The sequence below is a fragment of the Mauremys mutica genome, chromosome 3 (assembly GCF_020497125.1).
Source record: "Mauremys mutica isolate MM-2020 ecotype Southern chromosome 3, ASM2049712v1, whole genome shotgun sequence".
Classification (NCBI taxonomy): Eukaryota; Metazoa; Chordata; order Testudines; family Geoemydidae; genus Mauremys; species Mauremys mutica.
The window spans coordinates 7,308,219-7,329,757 of record NC_059074.1 but is presented as its reverse complement, the minus strand read 5'-3'; the positions used below and the strand labels follow the sequence as shown (position 1 = coordinate 7,329,757).

The following is a 21,539-nucleotide window of genomic DNA, read 5'->3' as shown; positions in this document are numbered from 1 at the left end:
CAGCTCCCCGGGCCACTCTTACCCAGGCCGGGCTCCAGCTTCCGGCCCCGGTGGCGGATGGGACCTCGGGGGGGAAGAAGGCCCATGGTGAAAAGTGGACAGGCCATGGCCCCTTGGCGCTGAGGGTGGATGTATTTTTAATGACAGCAGTGCCATCTGGTGGACAAAGGGTGTAGGTGTAGCCCAAGTGAATAAGGGTTTCCTTCCACTGCGAAGGATGAGATAAGTCAGAAGTGACAAAAAGTCCTGTGGCACCTCCTAGAAGTATTGGAGCATGAGCTTTCGTGGGTGAATCCCCACTTCGTCAGACACACGCGTCTTCATGCGTATTCACCCACGAAAGCTCATGCTCCAATACGTCTGTTAGTCTACAAGGTGCCACAGGACTCTCTGTCGCTTTTTACAGATCCAGACTAACAGGGCCACCCCTCTGATATAAGAGAAGTCAGATTCATGCAGGAGCTGCAGCTATATAGGCTTTTTATTAGACCAGCTTCTGTGGGTGAGCGAGACCAGCTTTCGAGCTACACAGAGCTCTTCTTCAGCTGAGCGTGTCACAGCTAAATCCAGGACCAAACAGATAGAATATGTGCTAACTACTTGGGCTAAACTAAGGGGCCATTTGAGGTGCCGTGGCCTGTTAACTCCCTTATAGTCATAGGACGAAAGAGGGGTCAGTGAGTTACAGATTGTTGTAATAAGCCATAAACCCAGCGTCTTTATTATGCCCATGCTGTCACGGAGTGTGGGGGAGTCAGGGCCCTGCACCCCCACTTCCTGTGATTTGCCATGACTCTCAGCCAGCCAGTAAAATGGAAGGTTTATTGGATGACAGGAACACAGTCCCAAACAGAGCTTGTAGGTACAACCAGGACCCCTCAGTCAAGTCCTTCTGGGGGGCAGGGAGCTTAGACCCCAGTCCTGGAGGCCCCTCCATTTCCCCAGCCAGCTCCAAACTGAAACCCGCTCCAGCCATCTCACACCCCGTCCCCCTGGTTCCTCCTCCAGCCTTTGTCCAGTTTCCCGGGCAGAAGGTGTCACCTGGCCCCAACCCGCCTCCTGGGCTCTCAAGTTACATGCTCAAGTAACTTCCCTCAAGGAAAGTCTCCCACCCCACACACAGTCCCAGTAAAACTCCCCTGCAACATTCCCAGGTCAGTACTCCCCACTCCCTGCTGCGTCACACATGCTTTTTAGTGTCTAGGAAAGTTATGAATTTCAGCTCCCAGGCTGGTCTTTTGAATGTGTTGTGCAGGTTTCTTTTGAGGTTGAGGACTGAGAGGTCAGATATAGAGTGATCGTGTTGTGAAAAGTGTTCACCCATGGGCAATAGTGCAGGGATTGTCTCGTTTCACCCACCTAGTTGCTATTGCAGCATTTAGTGCACTGAGTGAGATATACTGCATCTTGTGATAGGCATGTGTCAGACCCATGGATCTTGACAGGTGTTTTGTGGAGGGTGTTGATCATTGCAGCAGTGGAGGTATGTCTGCAGATCCGGCATCTGTTGTTCTGACAGGGTCTGGTGCCGGTTTGAGTTGGTGTTTCCTGGTCTGTGGGGAGCTTGCTTCTAATGATGAGCTTGGAGAGACTGAGGGGTTGCTTGAAGGCCAAAAGGGGGAGTTCAGGATAAGGTCCCTATCGAATATGAGCTGTAGCTGTTTGATGATACCCCATATGGGGTCCAGTGTGGGGTGGTAGGTGACAACTAGGGGTGTGCAGTCAGAGGGGGTTTTATTTCTATATTGAAGTAGGTTCTCTCGGGGTATTTGAATGGCCCATTCCATGATGTGATCTACTTCTCTGGTGGAGTGTCCTTGTTAGGTAAAGGTGGTTCAGCATGTGTTCAGATGTGTATCTCGGACTTTCTCCTTGGAGCATATACTGTGGTATCTGAGGGCCTGGCTTTAGATAACAGACTGCTTGGTGTGGTTACTGGATCTATGAACATAGGTGTGGTGATCTATGGGTTTCTTGTACATAGTTCCCTGTAGGGTTCCAGGATCCTTTCAAGATCCATGGTTCCTGCACATGCCAATCACCGCATGTGGTGTACCTCAGCCAGTGCACTAAATGCCCCAGTAACAACTATGTGGGTGAAACCAGACAATCCCTACGCTCTCAAACGAACTCACTCAGGAAAATGATAAAAGAACATTTGATGAACAACTCCAGGTGATCAAGTGCTGCTTTCCATGCATCCCTGATGGGTGTGTTTCTTGGTCAAATCAAAGTCTTTGTAACAGGTTTGCATATTAAGAAGTCCCATTCGCAGACTTCAGGCATGGGTAACTGTTGATATAAGTCACAAGAATCACAGGAGTCGGGGTGGGGTTGTGTGTGGGTGTGTGGTCGTGGGGACTAGAGAACACAGGCAGGCCTAGTACTTGCTGTTACTCATTGGTAAGGCAACACATAAGAACGGCCACACTGGGTCAGACCAATGGTCCATCTAGCCTAGTGTCCTGTCTACCGACAGTGGCCAATGCCAGGTGCCCCAGAGGGAATGAACAGAACAGGTAATGATCAAGTGATCCATCCCCTGTCGCCCATTCCCAGCTTCCGGCAAACAGAGACTAGGGACACCATCCCTGCCCATCCTGGCTAGTAGCCATTGATGGACCTATCTTCCATAAACTTATCTAGTTCCTCTTTGAACCCTGTTATAGGCCTGGTCTACACTGGGGGGGGGGGCGTTCGAACTAAGGTACGCAAGTTCAGCTACGTGAATAGTGTAGCTGAACTCGAAGTACCTTAGTTCAAAGTACTTACCTGTCCTCACGGAGCGGGATCGAAGTCCGCGGCTCCCCTGTCGACTCCGCCACCGCCGTTCGCGGTGGTGGAGTTCCGGGGTCGACGGGAGCTCGTTCGGAGTTCGATATATCGCGTCTAGATGAGACGCGATATATCGAACTCCGAGAAGTCGATCGCTACCCGCCGACCCGGGCGAGTAGTATGGACGTACCCCAAGTCTTAGCCTTCATAATATCCTCAGGCAAGGAGTTCCACAGGATGACACTGCGTTGTGTGAAGAAATACTTCCTTTTGTTTGTTTTAAACCTGCTGTCTATTCATTTCATTTGGTGACCCCTAGTTCTTCTGTTATGAGAAGGAGTAAATAACACTTCCTTATTTACTTTCTCCACACCAGTCATGATTTTATAGACCTCCATCTTATCCAGCATTAGTCGTCTCTTTTCCAAGCTGAAATGTCCCAGTCTTATTAATCTCTCCTCATATGGAAACTGTTCCAGACCCTCCATCATTTTAGCTGTCCTTTTCGGAACCTTTTCCAATTCCAATATGTTGGTGTCATTAGGCATAACCCTAGGTAACTCAGGAGGGTGGAAAGCCATAAGTGTCAATAAAGCCTTCCTGTACTAGGCCTGAATGAACTAAAGTCACTCCATGTCTGACCAAAGCGCTTCCATGTTTATGTTTGAATTTTAATCAACCTAACAGGCCAGCAACAGAGAATTGTTATCAGTTGCAACACCTGCACCAGAAGGTAATAATGAGGCCTACTATAATGATTGTTCCTGGCTAAGAGGCAAAATAACATATCAAAGAAGTAAAACAAGATAACTGTTCACAGAAAAGTTACTAACGAGCTAAAGTGGTTTTTGCCAAGTATGATTTAACCTGCTTAGTGTATTTGCTACATGGGAATAGACGGGAGGGGCAAGGGGGGGGGTAAAGGGGGATGAGTAGTGTGGGGGGGGTAATGGGAATGCTTAGCTGAAATCATGTATAAGAAGAGAAAAACGGCTTGTATCTGTGTGTGCAGGATCTGAGAATGCTTTTTCTCCCTGGCACCTTTTTGAGCTCAAATAAACTTGGTGTTGCTTCTCCACCCTGGTGTGTTAATTAGTGCGGCGCACACCGGGCAACGAACCCCTGGTGCTGTCCTCGGGCCTCTGTGCCGGCAACAAATAGATCTTTTTTGAGATGGGACAACTGCATCTGCACGTGGTATTGAAGATGCGAGCTCGCTGAAGCTCACATGGGGGTGATGGAGGTAAATTGGGAAAACAACTGGACACGATGCCAGAGGTTATATTGGCTCCCTTGACTGGGGTGGTATATCTGCCCGTCATTACCCAAGTTCATAACGAGGGGTCTGGCTACAGCTTTGTGCAGTGTAGCCTACTGGATTGAGCACGGGCCTAAGTCTCAGGCGACCTTAGTTCTAGTCTCAGCTCTGCTGGGTGATCTGGGGCAAGTTAATTTCACCGCTCTGTGCCTCAGTTTCCCCATTTGTAAAATGGGGATGGTGATACTGACCTCCTTCATAAAGTGCTTTGAGAGCTCGGGATGAAATATATAAGAGCTTGGTATTATTATTGTTATGAGCTGAGTGAAACCTGGTCAGGGGTTGAGCTAAAATCCCATTGAGATAGACAGGTGTGAACTCACCCTTCAATTAACATAGCGGTCAGTATGAGCCACCAACTGAGACAAAAGGTGTGCGCGAACCCGCCCAGGAGCTTTTGGCTTAGTGTTGTTTTGGGCAGGTGGGGGGAGGGGAGGGAAAGAGTGAATACACGGAAACTGAGAACAGACCAGAACAGAGAGGCGGAAGCAAAAGGCAAGAAAGCCCAGCAGTAGCCTGTGAGCACAGTGGGACCCCGGAAAAAGCCAGTGAGAACATCTGGCTAGCGGCTCAGGCCGAAAGCAATAACATTATCGAGTCAAAGAATCATAGGACCAGAGGGTTAGAAAGGGACCGCAAGGGTCATCTAGTCTAACCCCTGCCAAGACAGAGGATTTGTTCTGTCTAAACCATTCAAGGCAGATGGCTCCAGCCTCCTTTTGAAAACATCCAGTGGAGGAGCTTCCACAGCCTCCCCAGGTGTCTGGTCCATTGTCCTGCTGTTCTTACAGTGAGGACGTTTTTTCCTGAGATTTAATCTAAATCTGCTATGCTGGAGTTTGATCCCATTGCCTCTTGCCCTGCCCTCCGTGGCAAGAGAGAACAGCTTTTCTCCAGCTTTTCTATGGGAGCTTTTAAAATATTTGAAGACTGCTATCATCTCCTCTTCTCCAAACTAAACATACTCAGATCCGTCAGCCTTTGCTTGTATGGCTTGCCTTCCATCCCTCTGATCATCCTTGTCGCTCGCCTCTGGATCCTTTCCAGTGTCTCTCCACCCTTTCTATACATTGGTGACCAAAACTGGACCCAGTACTTCAGCTGAGGCCTAACCAGAGCTGAGTAGAGTGGTACTATCACCACCTGTGACTTGTATGTTATGCCTCTGTTAATGCAACTTAAAATTGTGTTTCCTTTTTTGGCAACAGCATCGCACTGCTGACTCATTTTGAGGTTGTGATCCACCACAACTCCCAGATCCTTCTCAGCAGTGCTGCTGACAAGCCAGTTATCCCCCATTCTGTATTTGTGCATTTGGTTTTTCTTCCTAACGTGTAGCACCCTACCATAGGCACCAACTTTCTCCGGCGCCAGTGGGTGCCCATGCCCCCCCGCCCCTGGCCCCGCCCCCATTCCAACCCCATCCCCAAAGTCCCTGCCCTAACTCTGTCCCCCCCCTGCCCCTATTGGATCACTTCCCCAAATCCCCGCCCCGGCCCCGCCTCTTCCCCCAGCACACCGTGTTCCCCCTCCTCCCCCCACCCTCACTGCTCCGCAAATCAGCTGTTTCACGGCGCAAGCACTGGGAGGGAGGGGGGAAGCAGGACACGGTGGCGCGCTTGCGGAGGAAAGCTGGAGTGGGGGGGCGGGGCGGGGAGCTGCTGGTGGGTGCTGAGCACCCACTAATTTTTTTCCGTGGGTGCTCCAGCCCCAGAGCACCCACAGAGTCAGCACCTATGCACCCTACATTTTACTTTGTTGAATTTCATTTTGTTGTCTGTAGCCCAGTTCTCCAATTTATCAAGATCCTTCTGAATCTTAGCTCTACCCTCCCAAGTACTGGCAACCCCCCTATAGCTTTGTGTCATCTGCCAACGTGACCAGTCTGCTCTCTAGTCCTACATCCAGGGCATTAATAAAGATGTTGAACAACACTGGACCCAGAACAGATCCCTGTGGAACCCCACTTGAGACCTCCCTCCAATCTGACATCGGTCCATGAATAGTTACTGTCTATGGTTGCTTAACCAATTATGTGTCCACTTAATGGTAGTTCCACCCCTGCATTTCTCCAGCTTACAGATCAGATTATTATTAGTATTCCTGACAGCTGCTTTCTGAAGACCCAGTAGCAGCTGTGGCCGGGATGGCTGTTTCCATCGCTGTCTGGCCAGGGGTGAACAGGATGTATTGTCACTTGGAGAACAGGCTGCTACTTGGGGCTGCCCCTGAGCTCTGTTTAGAAGGCTGGTGCAGAACGCACCTGCCACTGACCAGGATCATATTCCCTGGTGTTCTGACCTCCGCACTGGCTCTCAGCTGGTTTCCAGTCCACTGGCCCACGTTGTCCTTTGCACTGTTATCTCCTATGACATCCCCCACTAAGCTGAACCCTGCACACTGCCTGCAGCTAATGCTCCTTTGGTTTCTTGGCTCCCCTGAAGCATGAGGAGAAGAACAGCCGGAACTCCACGGTGGAGCAGCGGGTCCAGGAGCTGGAGCAGCATTACAATGAGGCCAGCACGCTGCAGCACATCCAAGCCACGCTGCTCTACGACATGCAGGCCCAGATCCACAACATCTCCCTGCTGACCGAGTGGGTCCGGCGCAACCCCGGCTGCCTCGTTCCTGCCGAGATGAGGTCGCAGCAGGAGATGCACCATCCAGGTGATGGGGAATACCTGGGATGGACTGGGGGTGAGGGGCTGGAATCCAGACTAGACACCTGATCTAGCTAAGAATAGCAGTGAAATAACAATAGCAGTGAAAGCTGGGGCAGAATGCGCAGCAGCATGAGCTGTACAACCCCGTCCTGGGTATGTACTTGAGCGGCTGGCCCGAGCTGTCGAGCTGCTGCAGCTTCACTGCTACTGGTGCCAGAGCTAGTTAGCACAATGAAAGCTAGCTCAGATATGGCTACATGTGTTGTAGTCACACCTCCAGTTGCAGTGCAGAGATGAGAGGGAACCTTCCCCTGTATGATGAAGAGAGGTGAAAGTCCCAAATAATTTCGATTGGGAGGAAGCAAGGCCATCTTTTTGTTATGTAGCTGTACCGTGCTCAGCACAATCAGAGATCGGGCCTGTTGCCTTAAATGCCAATAGTAAAAAATAAGACTAGACTATGTCGCTGCATTTCATGGCCTTTCACTCCATTTTTAGGCCAAACGTTTCACAATTAGATTTTGGGTGTCCAATTTGAGGCCCCCCTGGGCTGTGATTGTCAGAATTACTGAGCACCTGCGGAACCGACAGGCTGCACCTGAAGCTTCATGTTCTCAGAGCCTCTGAAAAGACGACCCTGAAGTCTTCTTGATGCTGGCGATATGCCCGCACCGTGTGGCAGGAGGCAGGTGTCCCGAGCCCCTCGTGCCCAATGTGCCACAATTAGAGCTGGCCCAAAAACGTCAATTAATTTTCATGGAAAATTTTTCTCTTCTTGAAATTTTCCCATTTTTTTTCATTGAAAAAATGAAGTTTTTGGTTAAAAAAAATCATTTTAGGTACAATTTTTGAAAACCCAAATCGATTTTTTTTAAGCAAAACCTGAGGTGTGTGTTTGTTTTTTTTAAAACCAAGAACTGAAATTTTTTTACCAAAAGGTTTTCGGTTTGTTTTTGTTTTTTTAGAAAAAGAGGAAAATTTCAACCAAAAATTAAAAATGCTCAGTTTGGTCGAAACCCCATTTTTCACTGAAAAGCTGTTGGGATTAAAACATTTCTGCCAGCTCCTCGCCACTGCCCCGACCTGGAGCACTCAGCTCTAGAAGCCAGATGGGCACGCTGATCTGGTTTCTTGGCCGTTCAGTTCTTGGCCTCTGTCGTAAGACTGAAAAGGATGCAGGACGGTGGTTTCTGAGATGTGGCTACTTATCCAGTAAGAAGCAGGCTGAGCGCAACAACACCTTCTACACACGCTGATCAACAGGCCTGATTTGTTAATGCCTTTCACCTACCAACCTGAATCCGATTTGAGCCAGTGACGTCGGGAGGAAAGGCGCATTAGTTGGTTACTGACCGTATGAGTCAACCACCATCCTTGTTTTAAATGAAGCCAGCTCTCTCAGCCTTAGATACCATGATAGCTTGGCTCCATTTCCTCTACCCATCAGCTACACATAAATAATTTCTTTGGAAGAGTAAATGGCCTGCTGGAAAAAGGAGAACTGGTGCTAATGCCCTCACTAGGCAGCAGAAACTAGACCCAGAGTGTCTCCCCTGTGAGATTTCCTTACATGCTATTCTCACACGGTTCCCTTTAGCAGTGTTGCCGGATCAGCTGGCCAGAGATAGTCCAATGGAACTCAGAGACCAGTCCCCAAACAGTGGCCTTGATTGGGTGCTTCTCCATTCTGTCCCCACTTCCCACAGCCAATGGGAGACCTCAAAGCAAATGGCCACTCTAATTGGTGGCTTGGAGTGTTGAAACACCCATTCCTCCTTTCCCAATGTACTTTCATTGGTTGCCAGAGTTGTGACCTCATGGGGAAAAAACGGCAATTCACTCTTTATAACCCGTTCAATCCCACAAACTGGGCAATGCTTCTGGTTTGGTGTTAGGGTCAGCTGGGGTTTGGGCTGGTGCAGCGTGGATAAGAGGAAGTTTCTCTCTGGTTTATCTCTCTCGTTAGTCCCCTGTTTCCGCCGCCTTTCTCTGCAAAGCTCTTTAGGGAATTTGTGTGGGTGGGAATTGTTCTCACTGATGATCTTCCTCAGCTTTCACTCAGCCTTTCCTCAGGCAAACCCTCTTTGGGTATGTCAACGCTGGAGTGTAGACACGGGCTCTGACACACCTTGTGTCCCAAGCCCCTAGCAGGAGGCGGGGCACTGGAATAGGGGAGGCTAGGGGGCCATGGCCCTCCTGCTTTTTACCGGCCATAAGGACAAGTGACAGATGGGAGGGGACAGGGTCTTGGGGGGGGAAGGGGCGGCGTGAGGGTGGGGGGCTCAGAGGAAGGGGCAGTGTGAGGGTGGGGTCTTGGGGGACGGGGCAGCGGCTCAGGGAAAAGGGGTGGTATGGGGGAGGGGCCTCTGGGGAAGGGGTGGTGCAAGGTTGAAGCCTCAGGGGGAAGGGGCGGCACAGGGGGTGGGGCCATGGTTTGGGTGCTGGTGGTCCCACCGCTGTTAGGAAGCTTCCATGGCCCCTGAGGCGTGACTAAGGATGCTAGGGTTTGGCCACTTGTCCATACACCTTTAAGCTAAGAGTATCAAAGCCTAGCAATGTAAGGTGCATTATGGGAGGTTTGACACATTTCTCTGAAGCATCCAGCACTGGCCACCTTTGGAGAATGGAAACAGGGACTAGATCATTCGGTCCCAGTGTCGGAAGGGAAGAGCCCAGCAGAACTTTGGGCTCAGCAAAACTCTTACCATTTCCACCTTAACTTAAACGGCAAAGAAGCTTTAATTTAAAAACAAAGGATGTGTCATTCTAACAACTGCATGGAGGCCTGTGCTAGTCGAGATGGGCCTGAGCTGTGAATTTTATATCCAGAATCAGCTGTGAATCCAATCTGCCCAAGCTGAGTGGTTTCCACTTCCAGCTCAGAGACAGTTCCTAGCCACACAGTTCTGCTTAGCATCCAGATTTGATTCCAAATGTCCTGAAATTGTGGTTGAGTGTGGATCCAGGGTTCTGGTTCAAACTCTCTTCCCTTGTGCTCTGTGCAACGGATAGAGGTTGGTCTGTGAAAATCAGTCTTGCCCCAATTTTAGGATTCCCTGAGGGATAAAATAAAATGAAATAAATGCCAAGGAACTACCCCTCAGTCCATGAGGAATCCCAGAACTTAGATTTTGCCGGAACAAAACAGAGCTCATACCTCAAAAATGTTAAGCTCTGATCTACATCTGGAACTCAAAATTTTTGGTTGAGTTCTAAACTCAGCCGAACAAGTCCTCCCTGCAGGGCCGGCTCCAGGCACCAGCCGAGCAAGCTCATGCTTGGGGTGGCAGATTCCAAGGGGCAGCATTCCGGCCGCCCTTTTCTTTTTCTTTTTCTTTATAGTTCGCCGCTCTGGCCGCCCTGAAGAGGGCGGCGGCGCGGAGGAGGGGGAGTGCCCTGCAGCAAACTCGGCAGGGCAGCCCACATCCTTCCCTCCCAGCCGACTGGAGCAGCGCAGAGCCCTCCTGGCAGGCGGCGTGGCGGGAGGGGCCGTGTGGCGAGCCCCCCGCTGAAGCCCTGGCCGCCCCCCTTCTCTCGCTCCCCCCCACTCCCTTCCCCTCCCCCTCCCCCCGCTAGACTGGGCGTGCACTCCGCTGTACGTCTGCAGCACAGGGAGTCCCCCTGTACCCTGGCTCCGGCAGCCTGGCAGTTGTTTTTCTTTTCTCCTTTGCTGCTCCGGCCGCCCCACAGGCATTTGTGTGTGTGTGTGGCTGTGTGCGCACATGCACTTTGCCGCTCTGGCCGCCCCATGGGTTGTTTTTGTTTGGTTGGTTGGTTTTTTTGGTTCGCCGCTCAGGCCTCCCTCCCCACCCCGATTTTTTTTTTTTGCTTGGGGCGGCAAAAAAGCCAGAGCCGGCCCTGCCTCCCTTCTATGAGCTACATATTAAACCGTGTCTCTCTGTTTCCTGTCTTAGACGTGAAGCACGCAAAGAACTGCCCAATAGACTGTGCTTCCATTTACTACAACGGGATCCGGCGGTCTGGGGTCTACAGCATTATGCCCTCTGTTGGTGGGATGCCGATAGAAGTGCTGTGTGAGATGGACACGGAAGGTATAGTAAGAAGCGATCGCAGGCCTGAACGCCTTTTCTCCCAAGGCTCAGGCAGGGCCCAAGGCCCAGCTTCAGACTTCGATGTATTCTGGTTATGTACCTAGAGCACACAACACCATGGTACTTAGGCACAAGCTTCCTCGTAGAGATAAAAGCAGCAAAGAATCCTGTGGCACCTTATAGACTAACAGACGTTTTGGAGCATGAGCTTGCATGCATCCGACGAAGTGGGTATTCACCCACGAAAGCTCATGCTGCAAAACGTCTGTTAGTCTATAAGGTGCCACAGGATTCTTTGCAGCTTTTACAGATCCAGACTAACACGGCTACCCCTCTGATACTCGTAGAGATAGTCTCACCTACTGGAGTTCTGGAAGACCAGCTATAGGAACCCCAGTTGAAGTGTCTCACTGAGCTGCAGTGGTGGAGCCAGTGCTTCCAGCCCCCAGGACCTATTCAAGCAAGGACGCATTCTCCATCTTGGTGCAGCCCGTGCTGGAAGAGCTCATGTGTTTGTGCTCTTGGAGTCTAGTGCCTGGGTTAAACGGGGGAAGGACAGTGTCACTCTTTCAGGGTAACTGCACCTGTATTTCCTCTCTGGTTTCAGGCTTCCAGGTGTCATCTTTCTTGGGCAGAAACCTGCATCTCTCTTCCCCCTGACCAGGGTTTTTAAGGCTGCACAGCTGTTTGCCTTTTAAGAACAGGTTAGACAAACACCTGTCAAGAATGATCTAGTTATTACTTCACCCTGCTTGAGTGCAGGGGACTGGACTAGATGACCTATCAAGGTCCCTTCCAGTCCTACGCTTCTATGATTCTATTATTCTATACCCTGGCATATCCCCAGCAAGCCAGACTGCCTCAGGATCAGCCCCTGGGCATTGCTTTCTCTCGGCAGACAATGGCAGTGTTTTTACCAATGGGAACACAGTTCTTCCCTGCAGGGTACATTTATTTTAAGGACAGAAAAGAATACTGAAAAAACCATATAAAACAATAAAAGTCCCTGCACACGTACTAAAGACTCATGCACCAGGACTCACCCATCAGTCTTATAGGGCCCTAGTAGGCCAAAGACTTTCCAATCTTTCAGCAAGGGTTGGGGTTCCCCTAAAGCCCAAGATCTGTCTGGTTGTCGAATCAAAAGGAAGACCCCAAATCCCCCCAAACTCAGCCTTTATATCTCAAGTTCTTTCTTTGCCCTGACCTCTCCGCTGGGATTGTCCTAAATCAGTATATGCAAACCACCCCAGGAGAATATGTCTCTGGAGCTGCGTACAATCTCTGAGACCGTAGTAACCGCTCCCCACTGTTTTCAGTCCCTTCGCCTGTGGAGTTGCATGCAGTCCTGGGCCCACAGTGATCCATTCATAAACTGAGAATCCTAGAAATGTAGGGCTGGAAGGGACCTTGAGAGGTCATCAAATCCAGTCCCCTGTGCAGGGCAGAGGTACCAAGTGAACCTAGACCATCCCCGACAGGGATTTGTCCAACCTGTTTTTAAAGCAACTTCAGTGATGGGGATCTTACAACCTCTCTGGGAAGCCTGTTCCAGAGCTTAATTACCCCTATAGTTAGAAAGTTTTTCCTAATATCGAACCTAAATCTCCCTTGCTGCAGATTCAGCCCAGATTCTTTTCCTACCTTCAGTGGGCATGGAGAACAACTGATCACCTCCACTTCACAACAAACATTCCCGTATTTGAAGACGGTTACCAGGTCTGCCCCCCCAGTCTTCTTTTTTCAAGACTAAACAGGCCCAGTTTTTTCAACCTTTCCTCATGGGTCGGATTCTCTAAACCATTGATCATTTTAGTTGCACTTCTCTGGACTCTCTCCAATTTGTCCACCCCTTTCTTTAAGATGGGCGTGCAGAACTGGACACAGTACGGCAGCTGAGTAGAGCCGGCACCGTTGCCTCCTGTGTCTTACATACAGGGCTGGATTAACACAGGGGCTTTAGGGGCTGCAGCCCAGGGCCCCGGGCTAAGGAGGGCCCCGGCACAGCAGGGCTCAGGCAGGCTGCCTGCATGCTATGGCCACACGCCACTCCTGGAAGCGGCCAGCTGCTGGCACGTCTCTGTGGCCCCCATTGGGGAGGGGCAGGTGGCTCCATGTGCTGCCCCCACCCCCAGCACCGTCCCCATAGCTCCCATTGGCCGGTTCCTGGCCAATGGGAGCTGTGGGGGTGGTGCTTGTGGGGGCAGGCAGCGCACGGAGACACTCTGTCCCCCTCCCCCCAGGAGCACTCAAAGATGTTTCAGCAGCCAGCTGCTTCCGGGAGTGGCGTGGGGCCACGGCATGCAGGCAGCCTGCCTGAGCCCTGCTGTGCCGCCGGCTGGGAGCTGCCTGTGGTAAGTGCCTCCTGGCCGGAGCCTACACCTCACACCCCATCCTGTACCCCAACCCTCTGCCCCAGGTCAGAATCCCCTCCTGCACCAAACTCCCTCCCAGAGCCTGCACCCCTCACCCACCCCTGCACCCCAACCCCCTGCCCCAGGTCAGAATCCCCTCCTGCACCAAACTCCCTCCCAGAGCCCGCATCCCTCACCCACCCCTGCACCCCAACCCCCTGCCCCAGGTCAGAATCCCCTCCTGCACCAAACTCCCTCCCAGAGCCTGCAACCCTCACCCTCTCCTACACCCCAACCCCCTTTCCCAGCCTGGAGCCCTGTCCTGCTCCCAAACTCCCTCTCAGAGAGAAACTAATAGAACAGCTGTTCTAAGGTAAGACGTAGGCTATTCTGAATTAATTTAACTATATTCTACGTGTTTTAAGACTGAAATGTGACCACAGAACGGCTTATGTTAATTAGGCAAGTTTAATACAGGGTTAATAGCCTCAATGCCAGAATTGTGATCATTTTGTTTTAAATTAGGAAAAAGATCTGTATACAGGGGCCCCACAAAATCGAATCGCCCCGGGCCCCCAGGAGAGTCAGTCGGCCTTCTTACATGTGCCACTCCTGTTAATACACCCCAGGATGATATTAGCCTTTCTCACAACTGCATCCTAGTGTTACTCATATTCAGTTTGCGACCCATTCCAAGCAAACCTGCATGCGGTCGCTGTATCTGTCCTAGACAGCACAGTCTCACGCATTAGCGACTCAGAGGTAAGCAGAAAGGACGCCATTGGTAGCCACTGGAGACCCCTCCTTTAAGCTGCAGTGATTGGACTGCTGCCACACTGAGATTCTCTAGAAGAGACACATGCTTCATGCAGTGTGGTTTCTGCTACATGCATATCTGCAGGGCTGTGGAACCAATACGTGATAATACCAACACGCTGGAATCTCCAGTTGATTTCATTCCTAAAAGGCGTCTTTCTTTAAATTTATCAGCTTGATTCTGCCCTCAGTCATGCCAACATACATGAGGAGTAATTCTGTTGCCATCAGAACTGGTGCAGGAGAGATCAGACTCAGTCTCTGTGATCTATAAACCTCTCCACTGATACACATCGCAAAGTTATCTCGGCTGCAGAACCAGCAGAATAGCTTTCCTCTGGGGGCTGGGGATGCAAGGGATGAAGATGGGAAAAGTTAGTTGAAGACGTCTCTGCAAGCAGGCCAGTCGGCCAATGTCAGTATAAGGTGGAGCTGAGTCAAGGTTCTGGCTCAGGATGATGTTGGGTTCCTCACTAATGACGATACTCGGAGACTCAAATCAGCGTTACCTCTCTCCCCTTGGCAGGTGGAGGTTGGACCGTCATCCAGCGGCGGCAGGACGGCTCGGTCAACTTCACCCGGACATGGAACGAGTACAAAGACGGCTTTGGGGATTTAAACAGCGAGTTCTGGCTGGGTAACGAGAACATTCACAAGGTGACGAACCAAGGGGACTACTCGCTTCGCATTGATTTGGAAGACTGGAACAACAAGCACAAGCACGCCTTCTACCAGATCTTCAGGTAGGAGGGCATGGTGCCCTTCCCTGGGTTCCTGCTGCAGGCAGAGGGCCATCTTCTACAAGGCCTTAGCGCATGGAAATCCCACTGGAATCGGTGGAAGTTTGGGGCCCAGAAGGCTTGTGGGATTGGCCCCAAGTTATGGTTAGTTCCTGGTCTATTTGCTTGACTCCCATAACAAGTGCCATGGAGGATAAGGCCTCACTTCCTGTTCAGGTGTGTGTCGTTTTGGCTTAGGAACATATTGTAGAAACACAGCAATTACCATAGTGCATCAGACCGGGGCCATCCATGCTGATGTCCTGTTTCCAATAGTGACCGGCCCCAGAGGCATCCCAGGAAGGGGCAAGAATCTGCCTAGTAGACAAATATGGAATAACTGGCCCAGAGGGGAAGTTTCTACCTGACCCTCGCCAGGGGCGCCTCCATTGCAGTGGGAGATGTGATTTGCAGACATACATGGCTAGTCTGCTTGGGCTAGCACCTGAAAATAGCAGGGTGGCTGCAGGAGGGCCAGCTGCCTGACTGCATGTCTAGGATGGCCGATAGGCTTGTATTCAGGTAGCTAGCCCCACTCGCCACGGCTGCACTGTGATAGATACCAGCTCAAGCAGAGGTAGTGCGTGCATGCCTGCCGAAGCTGGAAATCACACCTGCTGAGTGCCGTGCAGACATTACCCTGGGGGTTAATTTATGCCCTGAAGCTGAGGCAGCTCATGCTTCTGGTCAGCAGGTCCACCAATCCCTGGGGCATGGAGCTGATCCCAAGTCCGTTGGAGTCATTGGAAAGACTCCATTTGACCTTAGTGGGTAGGGCTGCCTACTTCCTAATTCCAGAAAACCGAACACCCTTGCCCCGCCCGCTGCCCTGCCCACTGCCCCCCTTCCCTGAGGCCCCGCTCCTGCCCCTTCCCAAGGCCCTGCCCCCAGCTCACTCCATCCCCCCTCCCTCTGTCACTTGCTCTCTCCCACCCTCTCTCACCTGCTCATTTTCACTGCAAGGCCCAAACAGGCCTAGTTCTTGTTTTGACAGATGTATTATGCTAAGTTCAGGTTTTATTTGTTACAGGACGCTAGAGCTGGCAGCAAACTAGTCAAAAAGGGTAATTTTTAAAAAAAATGAAATTTCACAAAGGTTTTCATGATTCTTTCCCTCCCCCTGCCCATTTTTCGTAACCAGCTCCATGTTTTTTGTTCACTAAAGTTACTGTAATTTTATGTGTGGCATTAGGACCGTACGTTATCACAGCCGCAAGGAGTCCATTAAAGACCCACTTCTGAAGCCCAAATACAAATCCGTAGAGCACAACCACAGAAATGCACCTCTCCAGATACCTATATCAATAAATCTGTAGAAACTGACTCCCACATCTAGCATGCAGATACACACGTGTATCCCCGTGTACACATCTAGCATGCACTAACACATGTACTGCCACATGATTTAAAATTACAATTGTTGTTTAGTGCCTAGAGACCCCAACTAAGATCAGGGTGGTAGGTGCTGGACATACACATAAAAACAGAGAATCTGCAATGAAGAGTTTGTAATGGCGCTAGACAAAGGTGCGGAGAAATGTCCGATACGTCGGCTCTTCTGCAATTACTAGTCAAGAACACTTTTTCAGAAAGAATACGTTGCTTTTAGAGTTCACTTCTCTTTTAAAAACTCATTGTGAAATGAATACACACACGTTTTATGTCATCCATTTTATCTGTGCGCAAGCCAGCAAAAGGAATAAAAGGTATACACACATGCGGGGATACACGCACCTCCCTACACAAAGACACACAGACTCTTAGACACATACAATGCCTGCATGCACACACTTGCCTACACAGAGACACTTTTTCATACACGTTTCCAGGGGCTGCCTAAATCACCCAGCCGGGAAGGGAGGAAGGTGGGCTGGAGGGGAAAAGAGGTGGGGGAGGGTGGAGGAGAGAGGATGGGGAGGGAAAGAGGCCAAGGATGAGAGCAGGGTGGGGGCGAGAGGGGGCAGTGAAGAAGAGAGGATGGGGGGTGGGAGAGGCAGAAGGCTACAGGTGCATGAGGATGTGGGGGGCACAGGGGTGGATAGGGACATAATGGGAGTGCAGCAGTGTGTGGAGGTGAATGGGGTGCAGGGCTGTGGGGGGTGGGGAACATGGAGGGGTGGCTCTGGGAGGTGGAGAGGATGGGTGGGTGTGGGGGGCAGGACAGGATGGGATGGGGGAGGGATGCAGTGAGGGGGGATAGGGGTGTGTGGGGTGGGACGGGGAGGGATGCAGTGACGGGGGATGGGGATGCAGCCCCATTCCCAGCACTCGGAGATGGGGATACACATACCTGGAACTCCTGGGTGCCAGCAATGGGGTGACAGACAGACCGCGGTTGGCCGCAGCTCAAGCCCAGCCACACGAGGAGCGCAAGGAGAAGAGGCCGGGCAGCAGCGGGAGAGGCATGTGCCACGCGACCCCTCAACAGCTGCCCGCTGAGCGCTCGCGAGTCATGCTAGTTCCTCCCCTGCCCTGATCCAGCCAATAGGAGCTGCGCCTGCGGGCGGGGGGCGGGGCAGCACGCAAACCCCCCTGGCTGCCCCTAAGGCCAGGAGCCAGACATGCTGGCTGCTTCCCAACCCCAGAATCACCAGGATCCCTTTTTGACCGGCTGTTCTGGTCCAAAACTGGACACCTGGTCACCCTATAGGGGTGTCAGGCCAGATCCACAGCCCTTAGAAACTTCCATCCTCAGTGATGTAACTGTGGGCGTTCCCATTAGTTCCATCTAGTTTAGGGCATGTTAGTCCACACAATAATTCTATGATTCTACACAAAGCGGGTTTTTCCTAGTTAACGTACACTGTTCTCTGCTTAAGCATGTCAGAGCTCCCAGGCAGGGTCTTCTAGACAAACCCAGAGGCTGAGATATTTCAGATGAACTGGTGGCAAACTGGAGAAACAAAACCCTTAGAAAAAGACCGATGAGTCTGCTGAGCAGCTGATTCTCCACTCTATCCCCTCGGTCCCAAGCGGATAATCCAAGAGATTCCAACTCAGTCCAAGAGAAGAACAGGGCGTCAACTCTACTAAGAAGCAGAACCACGTTATTAGAGGGACTGCCTAAAGAACAGCAAAACCAGCCCTGGGCATTAGTCCTTGATCTGCCTTAGGTTCTCAGGCCACCCACCCCAAGCCTCTGAGACGCAGACTTGAATTAAGCCAGGGCTGACTCACATCTTCCCCAAGGGAGAGAGGGGGTTGGGCCCTGAACTGGCAAGATGCGGTTACACTGAGCATGCCCAGCCTAGATAACTGGGTGCAGACGGATGCGCCTGCAATGCTCAGCTTGGAAAGGAGACACAGAAACCCCCAGGAGACAATCCAGCCTGTTTCCTCTTGTTTGCAGCATTGAGGATGAGGCAAATGATTACCGCCTGCATGTGGATGGCTTCAGTGGGACAGTGGAGGATTCGTTTGCCTGGTACCACAACAAGAGGAGTTTCAGCACGCCCGACACGGGGAACATCTGTGCCGAGATCTCCCACGGAGGCTGGTGGTATCATCAGTGCTTCTTCTCCAACCTCAATGGAGTGTACTACAAGGTACGGTGGCCATGTACAGACATAGGCATTGCTACATCATGTGTGAGGCTGCATGGACCCTGTTGTGTAACATATAATAGCAGCTCCTCTTTGCCTGCCCAACCACAGCACTACTGGACGCTACCTCATTGCTTTGAGATACCTTGATTTCCTTGAAAGACATTACTGGAATTATTAATAATATTTGAAGTTATTAATATTAATATGACAAACCACCAAACACAAATTAACCATACATTCCTTTATTAAATCCCAAGGCCAAATGGTACAATTGTATCATGTACAATTGCTCTAAACATGCCTAACTAATAAGGAAGGCTAAGATTTTGTCACGCATATTTTTAGTAAAAGTCAAGGACGGGTCATGGGCAATAAAGAAAAATTCATGGAAGCCCAGGAGCTGTCCATGACTGTTACTAAAAATATGTGTGACAAAATGGAGAGCTGCCGTTTCTACCCCCCACCCACCATTAGGGGGGAGGGATAGCTCAGTGGTTTGAGCATTAGCCTGCTAAACCCAGGGTTGTGAGTTCAATCCTTGAAGAGGCCACTTAGGGATCTGGGGCAAAAATTGGTCCTGCTAGTGAAGGCAGGGGGCTGGACTTGATGACCTTTCAAGGTCCCTTCCAGTTCTAGGAGATTGGTATATCTCCAATTATTTCACTACCTGCGGCAGCTGGGAGCTGCCGGGCAACTGGGCTCCCTGAGTTCTGAGCCATGACAGGCAGCAGGAGGGCCCTGCAGCTCTTAGCCACCAAGGGCTGAAGTCATGGAGATCTCTGGAAGTCACTGATTCCGTGACAAAATCATAGCCTTACTAATAAGCAATTTACTACGTCCAAAAAGTAACAAAACATTTATAAGCATTTGATCAAGATACTTAGAAACGGGCTAAACCTAGCGGTGCTTAGACCCATGTTGGTCGGCTCCAACATGGTCAGGCAGGAATTAGCAAAGAACCCTTGAAGAGTTTACTTTTTATACCCTTTGACAAAAACGTGATGTCATTGCCAATTACTGACTTCAGCTAAAAACAGTCCGAGACAGTTCATCTAAATCCAGATAATATTTACAACCTTCTTTCTCCCAAGTATTTTCTCCTTATTGCTGCCCCTCTTTCCGGCTGAGCAGCATCTCTTTCATTACACCTTGGTTCACATAGGAAATACCACTGGTATGTAGGGTGGGAAGGTCTATGTTGACTCCTTTGAAGAGACATTCTCTTTGTCTTATTGAAAACCGTCTACAGTCACCCCATCCATCAGAGGTCTTCCTTTTAGACATTTCTCCTTATTTCACCAGCTAGTCTTTGAACAATTCATCCTCCCTACATCATTTCTTTTGGCCTTATAATTCATTTTTTTTAAGGCCTTCCTTCTACTTGCTAGTCAGGGCCTCTTGATACAACACAAATACATATTTCTTTAACCCAACTCAAGCTAACTCTAATTTTTTTTATCCTACAGACATAGTAGAAAATGGAACTTTCTTCTGCATCCAGGCAACCTCATCCTTTCTCTTGGGTAAATGGGCCAATGCCGGCTGAAAGGAAGGGAAATCCCGGCTGAATTCTGTTCATGCGGGATTTCGTGCCTGAGTGTTTTCATTGCTGATCCTGTCAATAAATTATCATCCAGTGAAAACAATCCAGGTTGTACAACCTTGAATGCCAATTTCCAGCCCGTCAACGTCTGGTGGGAGATGATTCCAGATGCCAGGGAGTGTTTGTATAGTGCTGGATGCACTCCCGGCACTAGTAAAGAGCAGCAACTCTCTTATGGCTGAAGCAGCAGGGGTCCCTAAGATATTGGAGGTTCTGGTTTCAAATGACTAGTCTGCCACTTCTCAGTGTCTCCTATGCCTCACATTCTCCTTCTCTCTGTCACAGGGGGGCAGATACTCCACAAAAAACCGCAAGATCCTGGGGCCAGACGGCATTGTGTGGTACACGTGGAAAGACACTGATTACTACTCCCTGAAGAAAGTCACCATGATGATCCGTCCACGCACCTTCCGACCCCATCTCTCCCCATGAAGGGACCAAGGACGTTTCTCCTCTCAGCTGATCCCCAGCTCCAGAAAGGGAGGGATGGGAGTGGCTTGTTATAGCGGGAGATGGACTGACTCCGGAGACCACAGAGGCCCCAAAATATCATCCTGCTTCTGCCTTTGGGGAAGGGTGGAGAGAATGAAGACAATCCAGAAAGAAAGAAAGAAAGGCCTTCAATTTGTGATTAAATGATGAAGCCCTGTGTTACCAAGGCCAGTTTGAGTGAAATCTTACTGCTCAACGCTCTCCTAGACTGGACCTGCCAAAGGCTGAGAACAGGCCAAAGATGGAAGATCATGGTCCAAGAGCATCACATTTTTTAGGGGAACTATTTAAATGTTTTTAAACTTTTCATGAGATACTGCCATGTAGTGACTTCAGGGACTGCAGCGCTGCCCTCTGCTGGAAGCATGCTGGATTTGCTTGCATGCCACGACAGTGCCCTTGGCTGGCTTCGGCTTCTCAGATGTGTCGGCCCAAATGTGGATGCCACCCTTTGATGGCTCTGGATGGATACAGGCATGGATTGTTGGCTGGAGACCCCAGATGCTCTTGGTGTGAGCTCAAGAACGAACGATGACCTGAGGGAAGCTCTAGGGGGACTCACACTATCTACTGGCTTGGGTGTATGTTTGTCACTGCCCCCTAGTGGGACACAATGGCCCTACTCTGGTATAAAGACAGACCTCTCTGCTTGACAGAGCTCCGCTATTCCCTTATGGAAGAGAGACTTGCATGGATTTGGAGTTGAAAGTCCATCATGCATCCCACTGCCTCCGTAATGCATGGGGCTATGCTTTCATCTCCCCTGGGGAGAGCTGGGACGGCTGCCTCCTGGGGCCCGGGTCCTGCCTCACACATGTTTGTTTGTACACAGCACGCAGAGAACTGTATGTTAGATGGGGTGGGGGGAAGTTTTGCTACTGTGCCCCCCAGCCAGCGCTGCCCTCGGTGTCTGGCACCCTGACATTCTGTAGCTGAGTTTCCTCAGGGATTTGCACCACAAATAAAACAGACGTCAAAAGCCTCCCAGTGCTGCCATTTCAGTCCCATTTTCACTGTGGCTGTCCCTTCTCGGGGAAGAGAACGTGTCGTGTGGTAAGGTGGGTTTCTGTTTTCCTCAAAGGCAGCCTGCCGGGGATGGGAGCGGGGGGATTGGGTTTGTGCTCACTCTCATAATTTGGTGG

At 50.6% G+C, this 21,539-nt stretch overlaps 1 protein-coding gene across 1 annotated transcript in view; it reads left to right on the top strand.

Moving 5' to 3' along the window:
• LOC123365663 (angiopoietin-related protein 7-like) overlaps nt 1–20,442 on the top strand; it is a 33,405-nt gene extending 12,963 nt beyond the window's left edge. Inside the window, exons 2-6 of the mRNA XM_045008443.1 lie at nt 6,538–6,760; nt 10,671–10,808; nt 14,505–14,721; nt 18,107–18,302; nt 20,191–20,442. Of these exons, the coding sequence (XP_044864378.1) occupies nt 6,538–6,760; nt 10,671–10,808; nt 14,505–14,721; nt 18,107–18,302; nt 20,191–20,337 (921 nt within the window). The 3' untranslated portion in view covers nt 20,338–20,442. The remainder of the gene's footprint in view (nt 1–6,537; nt 6,761–10,670; nt 10,809–14,504; nt 14,722–18,106; nt 18,303–20,190) is intronic.
• Nucleotides 20,443–21,539: the final 1,097 nt, after the last annotated feature.